Genomic DNA, 23,314 nt, shown 5'->3' with positions numbered 1-23,314 from the left:
CAGAGTTAGGATATTCGGGGGTCAGGATTGACGATTGTTTTCCGAAAAAGTGTCTAATGTTTGTTACCACACAGGAGGAAGGTTTTCCATGGTTCGCTGACTTCGCGAACTATCTCGCTGACAGGTACCTCCCGAAGATGCCTTACCAGCAAAAGAAGAAATTCTTTGCTGACATTAAGTTTTACCTGTGGGATGACCTGTATCTTTTCCGCATCGGTGCTGATCAGCTTATTAGGAGGTGTGTAGATGTTAAGGAGGGATGGCAGATTCTGATCCATTGTCATGTGGGACCGACAGGAGGTCACCACGGTGTGAGTTCGACGGCGAAGAAAGTCTTTGATTCTGGTTTTTACCGGCCTTCTATCTTTAAGGAAGCACATGCGTTTGTTAGGAGCTGTGATCGTTGCCAGCGTGTTGGCAACATGTCGTCGTGAAACAAAATGCCCCAGAATGCTATTCAAGTTTGTGAGGTTTTCGATGTGTGGGGCATTGATCTCATGGGACCATTTCCATCTTCGCGTGGGAACAAGTACATACTCGTGGCCGTCGATTACGTGTCAAAGTGGGGCCAAAGCTCTACCCACGAATGACGCCCGAGTTGTATTGCATTTTCTTAAAAGTCTATTTGCTCATTTTGGTGTCCCGAAAGCCTTGATCAGTCATCGAGGTACTCACTTCTGCAATTCACAGATGGATAAGGCGTTGCAGCGCTATGGGGTCACCCATCGGCTTGCGACCGCCTACCACCCATAGACTAGTGGGTAGGTGGAAGTGAGTAATCGGGGAATCAAACGTATTCTTGAGAAAACGGTTGGTTCAAATCGTCAAGATTGGTCCGACAAATTAGATGACGCTTTGTGGGCCTTCCGTACAGCCTACAAACCTCCGACTGGTTCCACACCATTTCGGATGATATATGGGAAGGCCTGTCATCTTCCTGTTGTGTTGCGCGCTTCATGGGCCCTTCAGAGGGTAAATCTTGATTTATCCGCCACAGAGGGCACTCATTTCCATCAGTTGCATGAGTTGGAGGAGCTCTGGGATCATTCATATGCACAGTCATTTAAGTATAAGGAGCGGACGAAGGAACTGCACAGTCATTTACTGTATAACTCCCAGTTGAGGTTATTCCCGGGAGAGTTGAAATCCCGATGGTCGGGACCGTTCACGGTCACTGAGGTATTCCCGTATGGCACCATTGAGATACAAGATCAAAGCGGGAAGTTTAAAGTAAACGGTCATAGGTTGAAGCACTACATAGGAGAGCCGATAGCTGATCAGATAGTTGAGGTGTTCTACCTTGACTCATTCACCGAGACATAGACGCGTATGGATGCATCACTCAGGAGACAGCCCGAGTTGTAGAGTGTGTATTATGATTTTCTTTATTATCTGTTTTATTTTTGTTATTTATAAAAACATAAAAATAAAAATACAAAAAAAAATTAAAAAATTAATAAAAATAAAAAAAATTAAAAAAATTACAAAAACACAAAAATATGTTTATTTCTTATGTTTTTGGCTTTCTGTTTTGTATGCCGCTACATGCGAGCGAGTTTGAGTTATTACAGGTATTATTATGCGCATGGTAGCTCTGATGGGATTTTGGAACTGGTTCTCCCAAGGTTGCGGCCGCGAATGAAATGCTATACAGTCGTTCGATTTATACACAGCTGATGATGATTCTGCATATAAACCAGGGGAGTAACCCGTTCTCTGTTTTACTTTTGATTACTTTAAGTTTTTTATTTTTAATTTTATTTTATATCTTTTTCTTGTTCTCATCGAGGAAAATTTCGTTCTAAGTGTGGGGATGAGAATTTATTTTACTTAGTTTTAGAAAAAAAAAAGAATAATTTTAAATTTAAAAATAAAAGAATAAAAAATTGTTTTGTTCTTTCGCTGAAAATTATGTCGGTCACTCAAGTTCGAGGGACATATACTTGTATATGTTTGGTCCTGTTTTCTACATGTAGATGTACGGGATAGCCATTCACCCGAAACTGAAAGTGACTGGAGCGATTGAATATAAAAAAAAGTTATTAAAAAAATGTCCCCTGAAAATTATTTTTTGTTCTACGTTAAGCAGGAAATGATATTATTACCGTTGTGTTAACGAACTCTCGGAACTTTAAAAAAAATATAATAATAATAAAAGAAGAGATGGTTTGCATATCTGATTTGGGATGTGTCGGTAGGCCCAACTAGCTTTGATAGTCCTCTTTAGCAGTTTTTATATATATAATAATTTGAAAAATGGTGAAACCGAATTTCGATGCTTAGGGAGGATTACCATAATCTGAAAACTTTGAGATGGTAAGAATTAAATGCACTCAAACTAGAACACCACCACATGTCCATCTTTTTACGAGCTTATAAATAGTTATATATTTTAGGGTGATATAAAATATTGAAAAAAAAGAAAAGTATGTTTTGAAAGTTTGTTATGAAAGTTATATATTGTATTATCAAAAGTTGTTCAAGAATAACAAATGTTTGTGAAGAAAGTTATGTATTGTAAAATGCCAAAGAAGCATTATTTAAAGTTAGTAAAAGAGGCTAAATATGCACATACTAGACGAGACTTAGAGTTTACGTGTTACCTTGGGGATAGTGACTCTGAGGATACACTATTGGGGCTCGAAGGTTCTTAGTCAATAAATATCAAATTAGGAATTAATAGGACAAAGTCCAATAATATTTAGGAACAGCTCGTACGACCTCCACATGACCATTCATCCATCAAAATTTCACCGAGTGCATCTAATTAGTACCATCAACGAGTCCTTGGCTTATGGTGATTTGTCGAACCAGTTGGTTTCGACTCTAGTCTTCTAGCTCTCTTTGTCTGAGATGGGGTAGGTGTAGCCTTGATTTTTGGACTTAAAACCCTTAATGCAATTGGGGGCTTGACTGGTTAGTGGTTGGGTTTAAGTGGACAACAATATCGGCAATCGCGATCAATATGTCGAGCTGTTTCTTGTGCTTTAGTAATGTTAAATAATCTGGGAGTTTGTTGTTTTCACTTGGTTATGATCCTATGTATATTTCTTTTTCAGGGACGAAAAAGTCTTAAGTGTGGGAATGTTTGATGTGTTGTAAAACACACTTACTTTCGGTACCTTTTTATCATGTTTTAAGTGCTTAATTGTTTAATAAATAAGAGTTATGGATTGTTTTTCATGATCTTACAATTATTGATAATTGATTGAAGGTTATGAGTTTTAAGGGAGAAAAGTTTATAGTTTGAAGACTCTAGGTGCATTTTTGATCAACTTTGAAGACTACAACTCAAGGCCCGACCCAAGCCCACAAGATTAAAGCCTTACATGCTAATATATTAAGTTAAATAACAAGAAAAAAACCCTAGGCCAGCCCTAAAACCCGAAATCAGCAGCCCCCTAGTCCGATCGCAATCTGCAGCAAAGAAAAGAAAGAAAAAAAGTGTTTTTATAGCTTGTGGCGGCTAGAGGAAGAAGAAGATCATTAGAGAAGGTTGTGGACAGCAGCTAGGGTTGATATTAATCATTAAGCCCCAATTGGTAGTAAACATTCCATAAACTTTGTGTTCTTGTTCAATGTTCAAAACTTGTTGATTGGATCTTAAACTTGATTTCTTTTGCAATTGATTTGAAGATTGGATTGTGTATGATCTTGATAGATTGTTGAATGATTAATATGATGTTTATGATGATTAATATGGTGTTTATAATAAGATATACCTGCTATCCAAAAATTATGTTAGGCCAAACTTGTTAGTTCTACCTAGGATTGATGAATATTGTTAGGTTTTAGTAAGTAATATGGATTGTTGATTATCATGACTTGAATTGTAGATGAAAGTTTGGTTTAATATTGAATTAGGTTGTGTTTAGTGGCTGTGATTTATTTAATTATACTCATATACCTCTTGCTTTGATTGATTGAATCAGTTTTGATTGATTTTAGCTTGTTTGAACTCTTTACTTTTGTGTTTAGAGATTGTTTGCGGGAAGTACAACCGTAGGGTTCACCTAGTTTAAGTTAAACTAAATGGTTCCTCTATCCTTGGTTGCATAGTATTCGTTTCCATTTGGATCGTGTTTCGGTGAGACTGGGAGGAGAGTCGACATTAGAACACTTAGCAATTCATTCCCTGGTTTTGTTCTTAAACTCAACTAAATGTAAGTTAGGGTTTGTTAGTGAGACCAAGAGGTGATCTAGCTTTCTTGAGTGAACCTTAGTTGTGTCATCCTTAGATACCGGCGTCGTGAGATTCTTCAATCCATTAGCTTATTATACCTTCAATAGGATTCTTACCTAGGTAGACGTTTTCTCCAACTGCAGTTAATTCTCTAAGTTTTATCAAGTGTTTAGTTAAGTTAAGTTTAGTTAATTAATTTAGTTAAAGTAAGTTAGGTCAAGTAGTTAATTATTAAAAATCATTTAAATATTATTAGGTGAGTCTTGGTTAGGGTTAAGTATTAAAAAGGTTTCATGTGTCCTTGTGTTCGATACTCGAACTTCCTTAGTTCTATACTATTAGTGATCGGTACACTTGTCGGTTTTGTGTGGTTTCTTTAGGAGTCTTGTTTTATAAATTTAAAGCTTAGTTGTGAGTTTCATAGAAAGAGCATCATTATACACACATCAACTTTCATGATCCATATTGATCTTAATATTATTTCTTCGAACACATGGGTATTGGATACCGGATGTGAAACTCACATTTGCAATTCATTGCAGGAGTTCAAAAGAAATAAGCATTTCATGAAACGAGATATAAGTCTCTTCATGGGCAACGGAGCAAAGGTTGATGTCGAAGCCCAAAAAGACTACGTTTTGAAGCTTCAAAATGGTTTGGAAGTTGTATTGGAAAACATTTTGTATGCTCCTAGTTTGACTAGGAATATTATCTTCGTTTCTCTTTTAAGACAATGTGGTTATGATTTGAAGTTTGTAGACAATGGTATTTGTGTTTTCATGAATGATGTCTTTTATTTTAAAGCAATGCCGTCCAATGGTATTTATGAATTAGTTCATGATAACATATCCTTTGATAACATGTTGTACCAATCTAGCACCAAGAAACTCAAAGTGGATTTGAGTAAGACTTATCTTTGGCATTGTCGGCTTGGTCACATAAACAAGGGTAGCATAAATACACTTCAAAAGAATGGTCTTTTGGAATCAAATGATGATTCATTTGATAAGTGTGAATCTTGTTCACAAGGAAAAATGACCAAGGAACCCTTTAGTGGAACTAACGAAAGGGCAAAAGACTTATTAGGTATCATACATTCGGATGTATGTGGTCCTTTTAAGGCAATGACAAGGAATGGTGAAAGATACTTCATTACCTTTATCGATGATTATAGTCGTTATGGGTATGTGTACTTCTTAAGACACAAATATGAATCCTTTGAAATATTCAAAGTCTTTCAAAATGAAGTAGAAAATCAACTCAATAAAACCATCAAAGTACTTTGTTCAGATAGAGGAGGTGAATACCTTAGTGATGCTTTTCAAGATCATCTTAGGAGTTGTGGAATCATCTCACAACTCACACCAGCCAGAACACCATAACATAATGGTGTGTCTCTTGATCCCTCATTCCACTAATCCGTTGTTACTTTACTAATTCATCCAAGGCAAAAACTCGAAAGGAGGAATCGAACTCTATTGGATATGTTTCGATCTATGATGGCTAGAAGCACATTGTCTCTATCATTTTGGGGTTTCGCATTGCTCTCGGCTACCCGTATTCTAAATATGGCACCAACCAAGAAAGTGGAAAAGACACCTTTTGATACATGGCATGGAAGGGTTCCATCATTATCATATTTAAAGGTATGGGGTTGTGAGGCTTATGTTAAGCACAACACCCAAAACAAACTTGAAAGCTGATCCACTAAGTGTATCTTTGTAGGATATCCCAAAGACTCTATGGTATATTATTTCTACAACCCAACCGAGCAAAAGGTGTTCATTTCTCGAAAGGCCGAGTTCTTGGAAACTAAGGAGGATCGAGAACCATAAGTCGACACACGTTTGGTTGAATACTAGCACTCAACAAGAGGTTGTTGAGAATGATCAAATGGTTGATCAAGACATACAAAACGTTCGAAAATCTGGTAGAATTAGTAATCTACCCGAAAGATACGGATTTTTCATGGATGGATGCTATGTGGTAGATTCGGATGAACCCACCACATACCATGATGCAATGTCACAGTCCGATTGTGACAAATGGCTTGCAGCTATGAACGTTGAGATGCAATCCATGTATGACAACCAATTATGGGATTTGGTTGTACCACCTCTTAACTCCAAGCCGGTTGGAAGTAAGTGGGTTTTCATAAGGAAAACCGATATGCATGGAAACTTGGATACTTATAAAGCAAGATTTGTAGCAAAAGGTTTTACTCAAACTCAAGGGGTTGATTATGATGAGACATTTTCTCCCGTGGTAATGCTAAAGTCAAATAGGATATTATTTGCCATAGCCGCATATTATGACTATGAGATTTGGCAAATGGATGTCAAAACCGCTTTTCTAAGTGGACATCTTGAAGAAGATGTCTATATAGTTCAGCCCAAAGGTTTTGTCAATCCACAACATCCTAATAAAGTATGCAAGTTAAAGAAATAAATCTATGGATTAAAACAAGCATCTAGAAGTTGGAATCACTGTTTTAATGAAGTCAAGAAATTTGGATTCATCAAAAACGCTGATGTGGGTTGTGTGTATAAGAAAGCTAGTGGGAGCATCATTACTTTCTTAGTATTGTATGTTGATGGCATACTATTGTTTGGAAATGACATTCCAACCATGGAAGGTGTAAAATCCTGGCTTGGGGTTGTTTTTCCGTCAAAGATCTTGGTGAAGTCGCCTATATTTTGGGAATAAAGATCTATAGGGATAGATCAAGGCGGTTGATAGGTTTAAACCAATGTGCATACATTGATAAAATCTTGAAAAGGTTCAAGACGGAGAACTCTAAGAAAGGTTTGGTAGGAACAATATTGAGTGGGACACAACGTCCAATCTCAAAGGATGAGCAAGAGAAAATGAAAGGAATCCCATACGCTTCGGCTATATGATCCATCATGTATGCCATGATATGCACTAGACCGGATGTGACATGCGCTTTGGCATGAGAAGTCGATACCAACAAAATCCGGGAAGTAGCCATTGGATGGCGATTAAGAGCATATTGAAATACCTTAGAAGGACTAAGGATATGTTTCTAATATATGGCTCTGGTGAGGAGGAACTCGTTGTAAATGGTTACACGGATGCGAGCTTCCAAACTGATCGAGATGATTCTTGATCACAATCGGAATATGTTTTCGTTATGAATGGTGGAGCCGTCTCTTGGAAGAACGCAAAACAAGATGTGGTAGCATTGTCCACCACTGAATAGGAATACATTGCCGCCTCATTGGTAGCTCGAGAAGCTGCGTGGATTAGAAAGTTCATTGTCGATCTAGGGGTAGTCCATACCATTAGGGACCCCCTAGAGATCTTTTGTGACAACGAGGGTACGATTGCTCAAATCAAGGAACCCCGTGCACATCAAAAGACAAGGCACATTGAGCGGAGATTCAACTACATAAGGGATGAAGTTGAAAAAGGAAAGATATGTAGTCGCAAAGTTCACACCGATCAAAACATTGCGGATCCACTCACGAAGCTCCTTGAAAGGCCGAAGCATGAGGGTCATATTTGCGCCTTAGGACTTCGATATTCTAGTGATTGGATTTGATCTATTTTGTATTTGGATATCGGAACAATTGTTATTTTGACTCATTCATATGATTATGGTTTATGATTATGACATTTTGAGTTATGTTCCATTTTAGCATGTTTAAATCCGTCAATAAGTTAATTATTCTAAATGTCCATAGTCGTTCATATTTGTGGGAACAAATATGAAGGTAAACCTATTATGAACTTGGATTGGTTGATATTCATAAGGTATGAATAGAGCAAGGGTTTGCTGCCAAGGTTCATAGATATTTATGGGATATAAATATTGGACTTACCCGCCCTCAAATGTTACTGCATGGAATCCTTGTGATTGGTGGTCATAAGTAAATTTGAGTAAAGGCGAATATCATAGTATCCTCCGACCTGAGATACATATTGGGTCTTGATATTCACCAAATATTATGCTTTGACTTAGTTCTTCGTTGCTCTGAAACATGACGGTACATAAGGCTAAGATTAGGTATGGTACGAGGTGATTGTGAGAGACGTATGTAGTCAATAGGGTATTTGTCCCTGTTATTCGTTGAGAGTAATGTCTAAGGCCTGATTAGTTGAATCAACAATGAATGATCACTCTGTGTATTTGGATTTGACATGACATCTTTGACAAAAGGATAAATGATAGATTCACCTAAATCATTTCAAGTAAGAGACTTGAAGGGGATGATGTTATTGAATGGCACTTCGTCATACGTGTTAGGGGTAGTAAACCGTTGTTAGGCGGTATTTTCTACTTGCATCAATCTTCTATGTATCTTGTGGAAGTGTGAGATTGTTGGAATCGGTCTGCCCAAGACACATTATAATTGATGTGGCTAGTACGTTATGATCCAAGTCGGTTCATACCCAACAACAAGCTAGACAAACACCATAATATTATAGTAGATATGATCTAACAAATAAATATTAACACTTATGATATTTAGAAAATGGATTTCTAAATATTTGCACTTGAGGAATCAATAAATTATATGGATAGTTTATTTAGAGAGATTATCTTATGATATTATTTAAGTTGGTTAAATAATACATATATGATAATGCTTATGATATATTGCATGAAACTTATGGCATGTTAAAAGTGTTAAATGTCATAAAGTTTCAATAGACCTGTGACTAATACATGGAGTATTAGTCCTGTGACTGGTACATGAAGTATTAGTCATGAGACTAGTACATGGGGTATTAGTTTGTTGCCAGGAAGAAAGATAAAATATTTTCTGGTATGACCAGCCATTTTGGGGGGGAAATTCTCACCCTTTTGTTTAAATCTATTTTTCTCTTATTAATACTTCTTGGGGCACAACACAACATAACCAATAACATCACATGCAATATTTATCTCTACATCTCCTCTCTCTCTCTCTCTCTCTTTGAATTTCGGCCAAGAAGAGTAAGAACACAAGAGGAGTCTTCCAAGTGCAAGTGTTATCAAATCCTAGCAAGCAAGGTGTTTGCTGAAGGCTTGGAAGGGTATACAAGCTTGAGGCTCTTCTCCATTGAAGGCTAGTTGTTCAAACCATCATCTTCTTCATCCTCCTTACATCTTGAAAGGTTGTATTAAATAAACCCCCTATGGTTGTTGATTTTAGTAAGCATGTAATTTCGTGTATGGATCTGAGGTTTGGGTTTTACATATAAAATGGATTTTATGTTAATCTAAATACCAAGATTTAAAACTAATTTATCTGCTGCGTTTTTCATATAAATGGGTTTATATGATTTTGATAATCTTGTTAAAACCCAACACAAACGATTAATTAAATTATGCAAGTCAATCGAGACACGAAATATTGGATAGAAACATTGTGATCGATGCGACATTTGTGTCGTACATCAATTGTTCAAGGTTGAACGTGCCAAGCGTCAAACAAAAATTGATGGGAAAATAAAAAGAAATGAAGAACTACAATTCTGATAAACGGTCCGATATTGCGCAAATTGAACAAACTATACGTATCAAGTTGTGATACTACAAGCAATCATCTAGCCTACAGATCCTTTGGTTTAGGTTTTCAAGACATTCTAAATGAACATAAACGCTTTTAAAAACTCATCATCTAGCCATCATAAGGGCCAAGTGATATTGTGCTAAACTTAGCTTAAGATAACTAACTTAAAATGACTACTTTTAAAAATATCTATATAAACTAAACCGAAATTTGATAACTTAATTCAAGGTTTATAAAAGATTGGGTCAATATGATACGGATCCCACATGATGCACAACTATTAGTTCCATGTTCTCTAGTCAATCCCATATTTATTTGCATTATTTGATTAATTCCTTTATTTTAGTTGTTTCAATTACAAGAAGTATTAGTGGATAGTTATATCACTAACCTATCTTCCTTATTTCATGCAATACTTACTTTCTTGTAAGCATATAAAAGGCATGTTTGGTGTTTAATGGAGAACATGAACAATTTAATCAAAACATGTCTCTTTACATTTAGTGTTATTTTATTTTAGAAGGAGATTAGCCAATCTCGACTTGGCCTCTATCATTTGGTGCTTTCATTCCTCGAATCATGCCTCCCCGCAAAGAAACCACATCTACCGACGATCCTCTGCAGGCTCTCCTCGAGAGGTTTGACCAGTTCCTTTCAACTAATGCCCAGATCACAACCCAATCTTCTGCTCAAGCCAAAGCTCAGTTAGAGTCCTTGCAAGCAACCATGAACCAGCAATTGAAAATATCTAACAAGCTCCTAACTGTCCTTGTTAAGGACAAGGACGCATCCTCCTCTTCCAGATTTGGTTCTTTGTCCTACAACCCACCACCACCACCACCACCCGGTTACCGTCCACCACCACCCGGTTATCGTGCACTACCACTGCTCGGTAACAACCAGCCCCGCCCTCCTAAAATATTGCTTCCCGCTTTCGATGGATCAAACCCTCTCGATTTGATATTCCAAGCCGAGAATTACTTTATCTATTACCAAGTTCCTGTGGCTAACTGTCTTAGTCTGGTCGTTTTTTATTTCACAATGGACGCCCTAAGTTGGTATAAGCATTTGGATAACAACAATCTGTTGGGAACATGGACGGAATTCAAGCGAGCTTTGGAGTTACGTTTCGGTCAGTCCACCTACGAAAACCACCGAGCTGCACTTTTCAAACTTCGCCAGACTACTACTATTGCCGCATACCAAACCGAGTTTGAACGGCTTGCCAACAGAGTCGTTGGTTTATCCCCGATGATACTGATGAAATATTTCATCTCCGGACTTAAACCAGAAATTCAAAATGAATTGGTCGTACATCATCCTCAAACGCTCCATCAAGCTATGGGTTTGACCCGTCTAATTGAAGACAAGCTTCTTGTAGGAAATCTCACTCCTACCGGGGAACCTAGTACACTTGCCCCACCATCATCGCAACCAACTTCTCCTCCGTTGAAGCGTCTCACTCCCGCTGAAATGCAAGCCATGAAAGCCGCTGGCATTTGCTTCCTTTGTGATGAAAAATTTCATCCGGGGCACCGTTGCAAGACACCTCAATTCTTGTTTTTTGAACCACCAACAAAACTGTCGTGGGAAACTTTGACTGGACCACTTTTGGGTCGTGAGGACACGACCCGTTTTAATGGGGCGGGCATTGATACGGATCCCCCATGATGCACAACTATTGGCTCCATGTTCTCTAGTCAATCCCATGTTTATTTGCATTAGTTGGTTAATTCCTTTATTTTAGTTGTTTCAATTCCTAGAAGTATTAATGGATAGTTATACCACTAACCTATCTTCCTTATTTCATGCGTTACTTACGTTTCTTGTAAGCCTATAAAAGGCATGTTTGATGTTTAATGGAGAACATGAACAATTTAATCAAAACAAGTCTCTTTACATTAAGTGTTATTTTATTTTAGAAGGAGATTAGCCAATCTCAAACTTGGCCTCTATCACAATATGAACACAACATAAAGTTCCGTAGGAGTAAAATATCACTAAAACTAGTTCTATAAACTTTTTAGGGCGTGTTCGTTTCACAGAATTTCTGGAAATTCAAAGGAATTGGAATTAAAATCTCATGACATGGCGTGTTCGTTTCGTTGGAATTGGAATATTAATTCCATTTGAATTCAATTCCTTCAAATTCTTTTAAATAGAAAGATTTCAAATCCTTCCAAAATGTGAAGGAATTCAAGGATATTTATTGGAAATTTTTTTTATAACGAGGACAACAAATAAAACATTTTACTTTTTTTTTTTACTTTTTTGTTTTTAATGTATATTTTGAGTTATGAATTTTTTATTATTATTTTAAATATTTTTTTGAGAGGTTTTTGATAACAGAAAACCCATACAAAAATTTCAAAAAAAAAATAATAAAAAAAATCATAACGCAAAATATAAATAAAAAACAAAAAATCTAAAAAACCTAAAATGTTTTCGCCGTTATCATTGTAAAAAAAAAAGAAAAACTTTCTTGATTTCTATTCATTTGTCAAACGAACACATTAAGAATGTATTTGGATTTCAATTCCTATTGGAATGTTCAGATTCCAAATCCAATTCCTTCAAATTCCAAATCCTATGCAAATTCCAATTCGAATTCCATTCCATTCCATGAAACGAACGTGCCCTTAAGGTCTGCAAAAGATGGGATTTTCTTACGAAATATAAAGCAAAATGTTGAAAGAATCTTTCATAAGATGGTTTTCAATCAGGACTGTCTTGAGAATCGTAAAAAAAATTTGGGCCAAATACGAGCAAAAGTTAAGACACTAAGTAAATACAAATATGGTAACTCATACAGAAAAAGGTAGATATCAAAAATGGGTTGTTTCTTTTATTAAAAATATATTTTTTATAAAATAAGTATATGTATATATAAAATATAAATTTTTTTTTTTACAAATTTAGAGCTTACGGAGGTACCGATGTGGTGAATGATAAACGACATTTATAACGCAAAACCTTAGAAAAAAAATAAAAAGAAGTTTTTAGTGAAACAAATCCCGAGGGATGCTAAAAAGAATGTAAAATATTACCTAGAGGTGCACAAATCGGGTATTAGAAAAACTCGGGTTCGGGTATGATCGGGTATTAGCAATACCAGGGTCAGGTTCGGGTCTGTGTATTGCCTCTAGAAACCATACCCTATGTATCAGGTTCGGGTCGAGTATAGAACTGGGTATTCTAAAACCGGGTATTTGAATACCCTATTTCCGGGTATTGAAAAAAACCACATTTTCGGGTTTTTCGATGTATTTTCGGGTATAGAACGGAATTTTTTTGGGGTTGCACTTTTTAAGGGTATTTTTCGGGTATTTTCTAGTAATTTTTCAGGTAATTTCAGGTATAGATCGGGTATCTGAAAAACCCGGTTTCGGGTTTTTTTTTCGGATCCGGTTCCTGGTTCGGTTTTTTTTGCACCTCTAATATTACCTGCCTCAACCACTATAAATCTAATCCTTGTGCTGATCTCTTTAAACTTGTTTAAAAAGTTGTATACAATAAATATTACAACAGATGCCTAGCGACTTAAAAACATATTATTGTTCTTAGTATACCAGATACATGCTCTTCAAACTATACTTACTCTTTTGGTTCTGTTGCTGGACATACATCTACAGCAGAGTAACAGTTCTGAGTCAGTGGTAGTTCCATGTCCGAACAAACACCTTCAGCCAACCACTTCCTAAAACCAAATTTCACACTCACAACATGCCACTTTACACACACTCTTGTCAAAGAACTGAAAAACGATTATGAACTTCTAACATAGTTTTACAGCATTTACACAACGACGACATAAAAACTCAAAAGATTCTAACTTTTTCAAGATTCTGCCATCGTTATTCGTTCAACCCCAACAAACCAAATAACCTCAAGTTAAAATGTTACCTTGTACATCAAAGAATTAAAATTAGACTGATAAAAACCGACCGGCAACTCAGCCGGCGGTGGTTGATAGCGGTGCCAGTGTTTTAGCTGGCTGGTTGACACATGCGCCCCTTAAAGACAAAGTGGGACCTTTCCATGAGCTCGCTTTACCCACTAGATTCGAGTCCATAAACACAACTACAACGGTGATGTCATCATGAAAATGACGCCTTACGCCCCTTTCAATTTTCTTTAAATCTGAATACCTCATCTCTCTTTTCTTTGCTGCTTCTTGTAATGCTGCTTTCACTAGCCTTCTAGCACTTCCCTGTATTATAGAAACAGGTCAAAATTAGTTTTAAGCTAGAAGATTTTACTGACGGGTCAAACGAGTCATACTTCTTCCAAAGAGCATTTAAATGCATAAAAACAAGTTGGATAGTTCTCTGTGTTATAGGATAATAAGATAGTAAACGAGCTGAGCGAACACAAATGAGGAATGTTCGCATTCATGTTTGTTTAACTTGTAAAACTACAGAACACAAACAATCAAACTAACAAAGGTTTCTTGCTCGTGTTTGTTTGTTAAAAAAATGTTTATGTTCAATTGTTAATAGTATAAATGAATGGTTCACAAACATAGAGGAACAAAAATGAACATCAATGGATGTACATAACAGAGCGAACACCAATTTACTGAGCCTAAAAACCTAATAAAATTAGACTAAATTGTAAGATGTGATTATTAGATTTCATACAGAAAAACTAATTTGTAATTATCCTAAATATTTAAAATGAATACATAAACGAAAAAAACTTGAAAAAAGTAAACTAAATAGCGCAAATTTATAAACAAGCATAACATGGATAAACATGCGTAAATAAATGTTCCAAGAACATAATGAACAAACGAGACACGGGTGATGGGTTCATGTTCGTTCATTAATTAAATAAACGAACTTCCCGCTGAACGGTTCATTGAACATTCGGTTCATATACAGGCCTAAAAGTGAGTATAGTAACTTTTAAGACATTGGAATAATGAGTATTTTTCTTCCAATTCAATATGTTTGGTACATCCTATTTTCATGAATATAAAATGTATAAATTTAATTACACAACTGTTGATAAAAGTTAAAGATCTAATTTTCTAATAATGCCTGTTCAGACGTAGTGAAAACGAGTGTTTGGTTTTTGGAAATTTGTTGAATTTTAATGGACTTGGAATGCTAATTTTATAGGCTTTGATATGTGTTCTGATTGTGATTGATACGAGTTTTGAGAAGAGAATGAGTAAAAACAAATAACCAAACAATTGTATTAAGAAAACGTAAAGGAAGAATTACAAGGAATTTAATCCAGAGCCTAGCCCTCTCTCAGTTCATATGCAGGAGCTATGGCAATACCATCTTAAACATAAACATACTCTCCCTTCCTTACTAGCTATTAACTAGAATTTTACTCGGCGCGTTAAACTCAGACGGTGGTAAAACCCAAGCGTTGTTGGTACCAAACGTTGAGGCGATAAGTCGACATGAATTCGGTCTATTTTGGTTACACGCGTTATTATAGCGTAACTAAAACTGAAAATAAAACTAAAAAATTCTAATAATTTATGTGAACAAATGAGGTGTAGTCAGTTGGTAAAACTCGAACGTTAGTTAAACCTGATCTTTGTCGATATCGGGCATTGAGACGGTGAGTCTACGCAAGTTTGGTTGGTTTATGGCACGTTTGTTATGGCACTGGAACTAAAAATATTGGCATTCAGTCGGTTTTACGTCATGCTCGTTACGATACTGGAGCTAAAACAAAATATGGTGAGTTTACGCGTATTCGGTCATGTTTCCGTCACGTTCGTTACAGTACCGGAACAAAAACAAAAGAAAAATGTCTTCCGCCAAATGGCTCAATGGGGGCACTTGTGGCACCAAAACTCATACCAACACATTTAAACACAGAAACACAAATAAAATAATTATAAAAAAAAAAGAAAGAAAGAAACCAAAAAAATAAGTATTCAAAGAAAGGGGGAGAGTCTGCACGTAAGGACAGGTCGGTATAACCCGGGTGGTGGTAAAACCCAAGAGTTGTCGGTCCCGGGCGTTGAGGTGGTAAGTCGACACGAACTTGGTCGGTTTCGGTTACTTTCGTTATGGAAACGAAACTAAAACAAAAAAAATATACATAAAAATTGAGGTGGACAAGTGGGGTGGTGTCAGATGGTAAAACTCGGGCGTTGATGTGGTTAGTCTACGCAAATTTGGTCGGATTCCGTCACGTTCGTTATGGTACCGGAACTAAAACAAATTTGACATTCGGTCGGTTTTCATTACGTTCTTTACGGTACTGAAATTTAAAAAAAAAAACAAAACAAAACAAAATCACAAAGTTTTTAGTTTACAATTACATGTGTGCTGTGCAAGGTTCCTATTTACAATTACATGCGTGCTACAGTGCAAAAAGTAATAATGATTTTCCAAGTGTATGTCGAGAAGACAGAATCGAACCCTGGTGGCCATTGCCAGCCACTTAATGTAGTCCATAAAGGCCATGCTACCAAAGGGGTAATTGATGATTTCTTCCTAATCTACCTATTCTAATAAAAGAAAATACATGTGACACATGTCGGTTTGTGATTAAATCTCACAACATTTTTCCCTCTAAAACCAAGATCTCAATTGACCCTAATATATGTCATATATACTTTCCTTTTACATTATATTTATATTATATCTATGTATTTTTATAAAAATAAATATTAACATATTATTTTACTATATATTCCAAAATACTTTGTGAAATCCAAAAATTAACAACAAACTATATTTGTTAAAGATTGAAAAAAATGTAATTTCAAATGTTATTTTTAACGTGTTGTACTATGTATAATGTTGAAAATTATAAGAAAAAACAAAACTCGAATATGCTTTCCATTTACAAAGCAATTTTTTAATCATTAAATTATAAAATCCATTCTCAAAAGATTATCCATTTTTTTAAAATTAATTCATTTATATATTACTGTTTTTATTTAAAATTGTCATATAAATTATAAATATATATGCTTTAAATCTATCAATTTATTTTTTCAGTTAATAAAGTAAACTATATATTTTTTCGGTTATTTAGTAAATATATATCAATCACTTTCATATATAACAAAGTTCATCATATTTAATTTCTTGATTTTTTTATGAAAGATTGTTTTGAGTTTTGTGAAACTTAAATTTGATTTATACAGTTAAAAGTTGGTAAATATATTGTTTGGTACAAGTTAAATACATTTGTGTCAAAATTTGTTACGGGTCAAAAATGAGAAATCTGAGTATTTTTAAAAGTTTGTGAATACAAATAGATTTATCGGCAAATTTGTTACGGGTTCAAAGTGTTGACTTGAAAATGTGAAACGGATAAAAGTTAGAATTTAAACATGATTCTGGTTTTAAATTTATTTTCAGAGACATTTTTGGAAATAATCAAAAGGTTCGAGTTTGATTATTTTTCCCTCAACTATTAAAATTTAAGAAAAGATAGTGAGCACTTCCAACATCCCACCCCCATACATATCAAGGCTTCTAACTTTTATCAACTTTGAAACATTTGTGTCATCAGTAAGTTTTCCTTCAATGGTGATCAGACATTGGGAGTTATGCAAAACTATGCTCAAATGAAGTAAAATATTCACAAAATTGAATGGGTTAACATGCTATTTGCAAAGTCGAGAAGCCCCCCAGAAACTTATCAAAATCTTTTTCATGGTGTAGCTCAGAAAAACATTGTTCTTGGAGAACATCCATCATTATAATTTTAGGTTCTCCTTTCCTTCTGTATGTTGTAAATTTATAAATATATCAATAAAGGGAATGCTCCTTCAGTATTTAGGCCGGATGGTTAGAACTACTAATGTATGAGAAGTCTTTTTTCCTGAATTCTTACAATTATAAATATATGTTATTGACAATGAAAGTTTCAATAAAGGAGCGTTATCGGGTACATTTTTTCACGTGCATTTTTTTTATTAAGTTCATTTAGAAAATCATTATGTGATATAAAAAAAACACTATGTACACAAATATATGTTATGTAATTCTTTGCTTTGTAATTTTATAATTTGGATAATCCCGTGTGTTACACGGGCTCTAAATCTAGTATATCTTATATATAAAAATCCTAGAAAAGGTTGTTTGTGGCACCAAACTTCTCTTTTATACTAATTAGATAATAGATAATACCTATTTATAGAAATATAAGTTGCACTTGACTCCCTCCCAAAATAAAGAAATGACATTTAGACTAGAACTAGAGCATGATTCCTATCATAATTCTATAACTTCTTCTTTCGAGTAAAGAAACTAGGGATAACATGTTTTGCTGGAGAACTGGAATGAATCCCCATATCTTAATAGTTAAAAAAACTCATCAAAGCTTGGCTTTAAAATGTGTATATCACATGAATTAGTGACGAGATCTCATTGCGCGATGTGATCCCATGATGTGATCTTATGCATTTATGCTCTTATGCATGAGTTTAAGTATTTGAACAAATTAGACCATCGCTTGTAAAAATTTACTAGAGATGATGAGAATATCTTATCTGCTAATGTTTACAAGTTATATTATCTATAAATAATTTTTAGTAATTTTCTTAGTAACAAACACATCGCATAACTTTACTAGAGATGACGAGAATATATTTTACTAGAGATAACGAGAATATATTTTCTGTTAATGTTAACAGCTTAACAAGTTAAATACTACCTAGAAAATATTATTTTAGTATTTTTCTGATGCGCACGATTCGGCACCGCCACCATCATCCCGTCAACACCTCCCAATAAAATTGCCACCAACGGCCCAAATTTTAAAGCTAACTCTTTAATAGACTTAGCAAAATAAACCCAAAAGGTCTAATTTTGGGTTAAGATGGATGTTTTAACATATCACTTCCGACCCGTTTTGGGGGTTGGGTCTATGTTCGGCTGAGGATGTATCTACATATGCTTTTGTGGCTTCAAGAGCACAATCGTGGTGTTTGCAAGACCATATTCTTCGGGGTTGTGATATTTATGGGTTGGACTCTGATTATGGGTGTGCGATGGATCGTTTACGTACTTCACTTCCAGAGCTCAGGATTTTCTAACGGCCATCCCCATTGAAGGATTGGGGCAACATATGTTGGGTTTGGAGTATCGGGCTATCCTTAAGTACCGGTTAATGATACCTATGTTCCCGACTGATGAGCCTTGCCCAATTTGTCATAAGGTATTTTGGATTCTTTTGGAGACCATGCGGTGGCAAAGAATTGTCTGGCTTTAAGTACAGACATGATTTGGTTAGGGATGTTTTGTGTGATGTTCTTAAACGGGCAGGGATTTATGCTAGAAAGGAAAACCCTGTTAACTTTCTCACGGATCCTCTTGAAGGGAGGTCTACTTTACGACCAGCTGATATTGTTCGGGTGGGCAGGGGGGGAACACTCTTGTGTGGATCTTACAGGAGTGTCTCCTCTTGTTAGGCTCAGGGACCGTGGGTTTGTTGTGGGTCAGGCTGCGTTGAAGGCTGAATCAGGTAAAGTTGTTAAACACGAGAAAGCTTGTTTAAAGAATCAACATGTCTTTCTCCCATTTGCTTTTGATACATTTGGTTTCCTCCCAGAATCTGTAAATTTTTTGAGTAGGGTTCAGCGTGTCGTACACAGAACCTCTTCAACTCTAGGTCTCAAAGCTTCGTTTTTAGTAGGATTGGCTTTGCTATACAAAATAGGGTAGCGGCGCAGCTTGTTGCCCGTTAGCCTGCCACTTTATTGTAAACGTTTTCTAGAAATGGACGTTATAATTATAAGAAGAAAAAGAAATAATCATAAAAAAAAGTTGAACTATACTAGGACGTAAAACAATTTACAGTTGGGTCTGAATGAGCAGATTAAAAAAGAACACGCAGGTATGATTGGGCGGAAGGTCTTCATCAAGATGACATGGAAGAAATCATTGATGGTTAATAAGACCTTGCACCCATTCTGACTCGTCGGTTCTTTTTGATCTACCCATTCAGATTCATTATTTTAAGTCCACCCATTCACCAAACATCTAAAATCAATTACAAACTATTTACACCCACAACTTCTATTTTAAAACAAACGTCCTAACCCAAAACTAGATCTATGGGTTTATTTTGCCAAGTTTAGACAATATTTTCAAGATTTGTTGCATTTTCTGGATACCTGGTTAATGGCATCTCTATTCACCGAGAAAAGTTACAAGTGGTGTTGGAATACATGCAACAAGTGCTCACTTGCTTAAGGACGTGTTTGCAACATCAAACTGTGATCATCGTTCAACGACTAAGTACTAACAAAACAATTCATATAATCGCACGAAATTATTATTCATTAATGAAACCTAGGATGTTAAGGACACTTGACTATAATTAAGCAACTTCTAATATGTTCAGATTATTTCCGTTTTTGATAATATTAATTTTACCATTTCACCAATTAGAGAGAGGGAACATGCAAATGCATAAATAAAAAAGATAATATTGTTGGTAAAGAATGATGCTTACATTATTAGGGTGATTTTTCACTATATCAACCGCTTCCTGATTGCTAAGGTGCTCCCAAAGACCATCAGATGCAAATATGACAAACCGATCTTCAGGTTGGATTTCATGCATCGAGACTGACGGATCTGACCTCAATATTGGCCTCCGAATAGGGTCACGGAGCCGAAAATTAGCATACAAAGGTTCCCTGTTAAATTCGGCTTTTTTGAGGTATACGTCACCTATAGATCTAGATATCTACAAAACAATTTCAAAAACACAAACATGTGTTACATCTATAAAATCATAGTAATCAATAGCGTTAGGCGCACTCAAGCCGCATAGATTTTGCATAGGGCCTAGGCGCAAAAAAAGCGAGGGCCTGAGATAAAGAGAGCGCACTTAAATAAAAAAATTAAAATTATGTCACATATTAAAAAATAATACTATTATTCAGATATAAAAAGCAAAAGCTATTATGTAATAAGCATAAAAATAAAAATTAAACAATAACTTTAAATTTTTAATTGTTGCTATGCTAAACAATAATCTACTTGACAAGCAGGTTACATTACCATGCATTAAGCTTATACTTGCAAGTCGTATTCATTAATTTGGGCAAAAAAAAATTTCGGCACAAAAATTTCAAGCCCAATTGAAAATAACGAAACCTAATGAGACCCTTAACACGAATTTAAGGATTTACCTGAATAAGACCCTTAACACGCCACACATTATGTTTCAAAACTACAATTTGAGGATCATCAGGATGCAAAGTATGCAGTTCTTGTCTAATCGACTCTATGCTTGCATTGTGTTCGGTTGATAATTGGATTGCAATAACTTCCCCGGTAGCTTTAACACCTCGCCCCAAAACCGCACGTGAATCACCTGTATTTGCAATGTAAAGTGTCCCATTACAAATCACACCAACCAAACAACAAGATCCAACTGCAGCCAGTTGCGGTTTGACCGTCCACTGTCTAGCAACAATTGATACAAACCCTTCTTCGGTTGCCTTAAATGTTTTTTGTATAACATCCACTGACATTGACTGTTGCTCGGAAGTCAACCCTGCAAAATTACAAAAAACCAAGTTCAGTTTTATGAAGATAAGATCAAATTTACAAAGAACCCATTTCAGATTTACAAAATTGAGATCAAATTTACAAAAAAAAAAAAAAAAAAGCAATTCATTTTATCAAATGAAGATTAAATTTACACAAAATCTTAATTCACTTTTATGAAAATAAAATCAAATTAACAAAAAAAAAACAAATCAATTTTCTGAAAATAAGATCAAATTTACAAATCAAATGCAGTTTTATCAAACTACAAAAAAGCTCAATTCAAGTTTATGAAATTAAGATAAAATTTACAAAAGAAGCCCAATTCATTTTTATGAAATTAAGATTTTACAAAGAACCCAATTCAACTTTATGAAATCAAGATCAACCTTACAAAAAAAACAACTCAGTTTTGAGTAAATTTTAAATAAGATCAAATTTACAGAAAACTCAATTCAATATTACAGAATTAAGATCAAATTTCATGGCTTTGGTTCATGAGACTCACTTTTGAGATTCTGGAAAAGATGATCATTGATATAACGGGAAGTTTCGGGCCCACCATGACCATCGTAAACTCCAATAAACGTTCCATACGGGCCAGAATCTTGACAGCTCAACGAGCCCGATTCAATCTGGCTCTGATCCTCTAGTAACATATTGGCTTGAACCACCGCCATTGAGAACTCACCGGTCAGATGTTGACCAATGTCTTTATACCAAAGAAGGCCTTCTTGTCGGCCCGTTGCATCCGAGCCTGTGTAACGTTCCGATGGTCGCCAACATGCTTTTAAAAAGTTTATCAAATTTGATAACATCCCTCATCTCAATTTTCACCACAACTTACCACAAGTTTCTCAACATCCAAAACTGGATGTTAACAACACTAAATCTCTTCCAAAAAGTTATAACCTTTTCGGTTCCCGTATTACTGCAGCACACAAATTAGCATAATCATGAACTAATTAAAAGCTGGATCTTTAAAAGGGTATGCAAAATTAGATGTCAGAGTCAAACAAGGTCAATCATAGCAGTCAACAATAATTTATCATCAAGAAACCTTAAATAATCTTTAGTTAACAAGTCACAGCAATTAACGTAACAAGAACAGAAATTAAGTTGGATCGTTAAGAGGGTTTGCAAAAAAATTAAAGTCAAAGTCTAACAATAAGTAAAAAATGAAGATCAAAGACATACAGCTGCAAGTGTATGTCTTGTGGTAAGCTACTGAATCATAGCAGATGAAGATCTGAAGAACCCAGGTGGATTTGAATGGGTTAGATCTGTAGATCGGTTAAAAATCAAAACTCTGTACATAAATATTAAACGTTTGTGTGTGTGTGTGTGTGTGTTTGGGACAGAGGAGATTAAAGATGAGAGAGATGCGAGAAATAGGGCAAGGAGAAATGGGAAGATAAACATTACTGGAGGAGAACAGGTTTTTTTTTTCTTTTCTTATCTTTATTTATTTCTTTTTTTTTATTTTTAAATAATAAATCATCTAAATTCCATTGGTTGACTAACCGGTCCGGTTTGCTAGCCAATCCAGTCATGGGGCTTTAAAACGGACTTCACAAGTGTCACACCCCTACCATGAAGTTGGATTTTTCAGCGACAAATTAAAACCGAGTACATAGTTATGGAAGGTAAACTATAATTCGATTTATTCAATTTTTGCAATTTGCTAAGTTTGAAAGTTAGGTCAAGGTGTACAACAAAACTCTAACTTCACTTACACTGCTTCAAGTTGACATTGATTCTCACTGCCGTCCCTCTTGGATTCTAAGCTCATACCATCGATTCAGCGTATGTCTTTATCCTTAAGTATACTTCTCTAATTGCTAATCCACATAATTTAGACAAAGTACCATAACACATGTTCAAAATTGTCAACTAAAAGATTGATAAGTCCACGAGTTAAGTTCATATATAGATTAAAAAATATTTATTTTAAATGCCCATGTTTTGCGTGTATGCATATAATAGGTTGTGTATTATTAATCAAGACCACAACCGATCTTGCATATGAGCATCAGTTCTCAACTTATCCCAAATGTAAACATGTCCATAAATGTTGCTATGCTAAACAATATTCTACTTGACAAGCAGGTTACATT

General features: G+C 35.4%; 1 protein-coding gene across 2 annotated transcripts; it reads right to left on the bottom strand.

The window, feature by feature from the left end:
• Nucleotides 1-13,150: 13,150 nt before the first annotated feature.
• Nucleotides 13,151-22,175, bottom strand: LOC143545956 (putative protein phosphatase 2C 46). Of its 2 annotated transcripts, XM_077037722.1 has the most exons (5): nucleotides 22,160-22,175; nucleotides 21,706-22,089; nucleotides 20,837-21,204; nucleotides 20,152-20,388; nucleotides 13,151-13,915 (listed from the first exon to the last, which is right to left on the bottom strand). In XM_077037722.1, the coding sequence occupies exons 2-5, from the start codon at nucleotides 22,013-22,015 to the stop codon at nucleotides 13,658-13,660; spliced, it is 1,173 nt and encodes a 390-aa protein (XP_076893837.1). In that variant the 5' UTR covers nucleotides 22,016-22,089; nucleotides 22,160-22,175; the 3' UTR covers nucleotides 13,151-13,657. The 2 variants fall into 2 exon arrangements, with proteins under 2 accessions (XP_076893837.1, XP_076893838.1); XM_077037723.1 differs by lacking the exon at nucleotides 22,160-22,175 and having other exon boundaries at nucleotides 21,706-22,094.
• Between the last annotated feature and the right edge of the window lie 1,139 nt (nucleotides 22,176-23,314).

The sequence above is a fragment of the Bidens hawaiensis genome, unplaced genomic scaffold (assembly GCF_021521415.1).
Source record: "Bidens hawaiensis isolate Kalapana, Puna unplaced genomic scaffold, B.hawaiensis_p1.1 tig00014135_1, whole genome shotgun sequence".
Classification (NCBI taxonomy): domain Eukaryota; kingdom Viridiplantae; phylum Streptophyta; class Magnoliopsida; order Asterales; family Asteraceae; genus Bidens; species Bidens hawaiensis.
The sequence above is the reverse complement of the archived record's forward strand: the minus strand, read 5'-3'. Positions and strand labels throughout refer to the sequence as shown.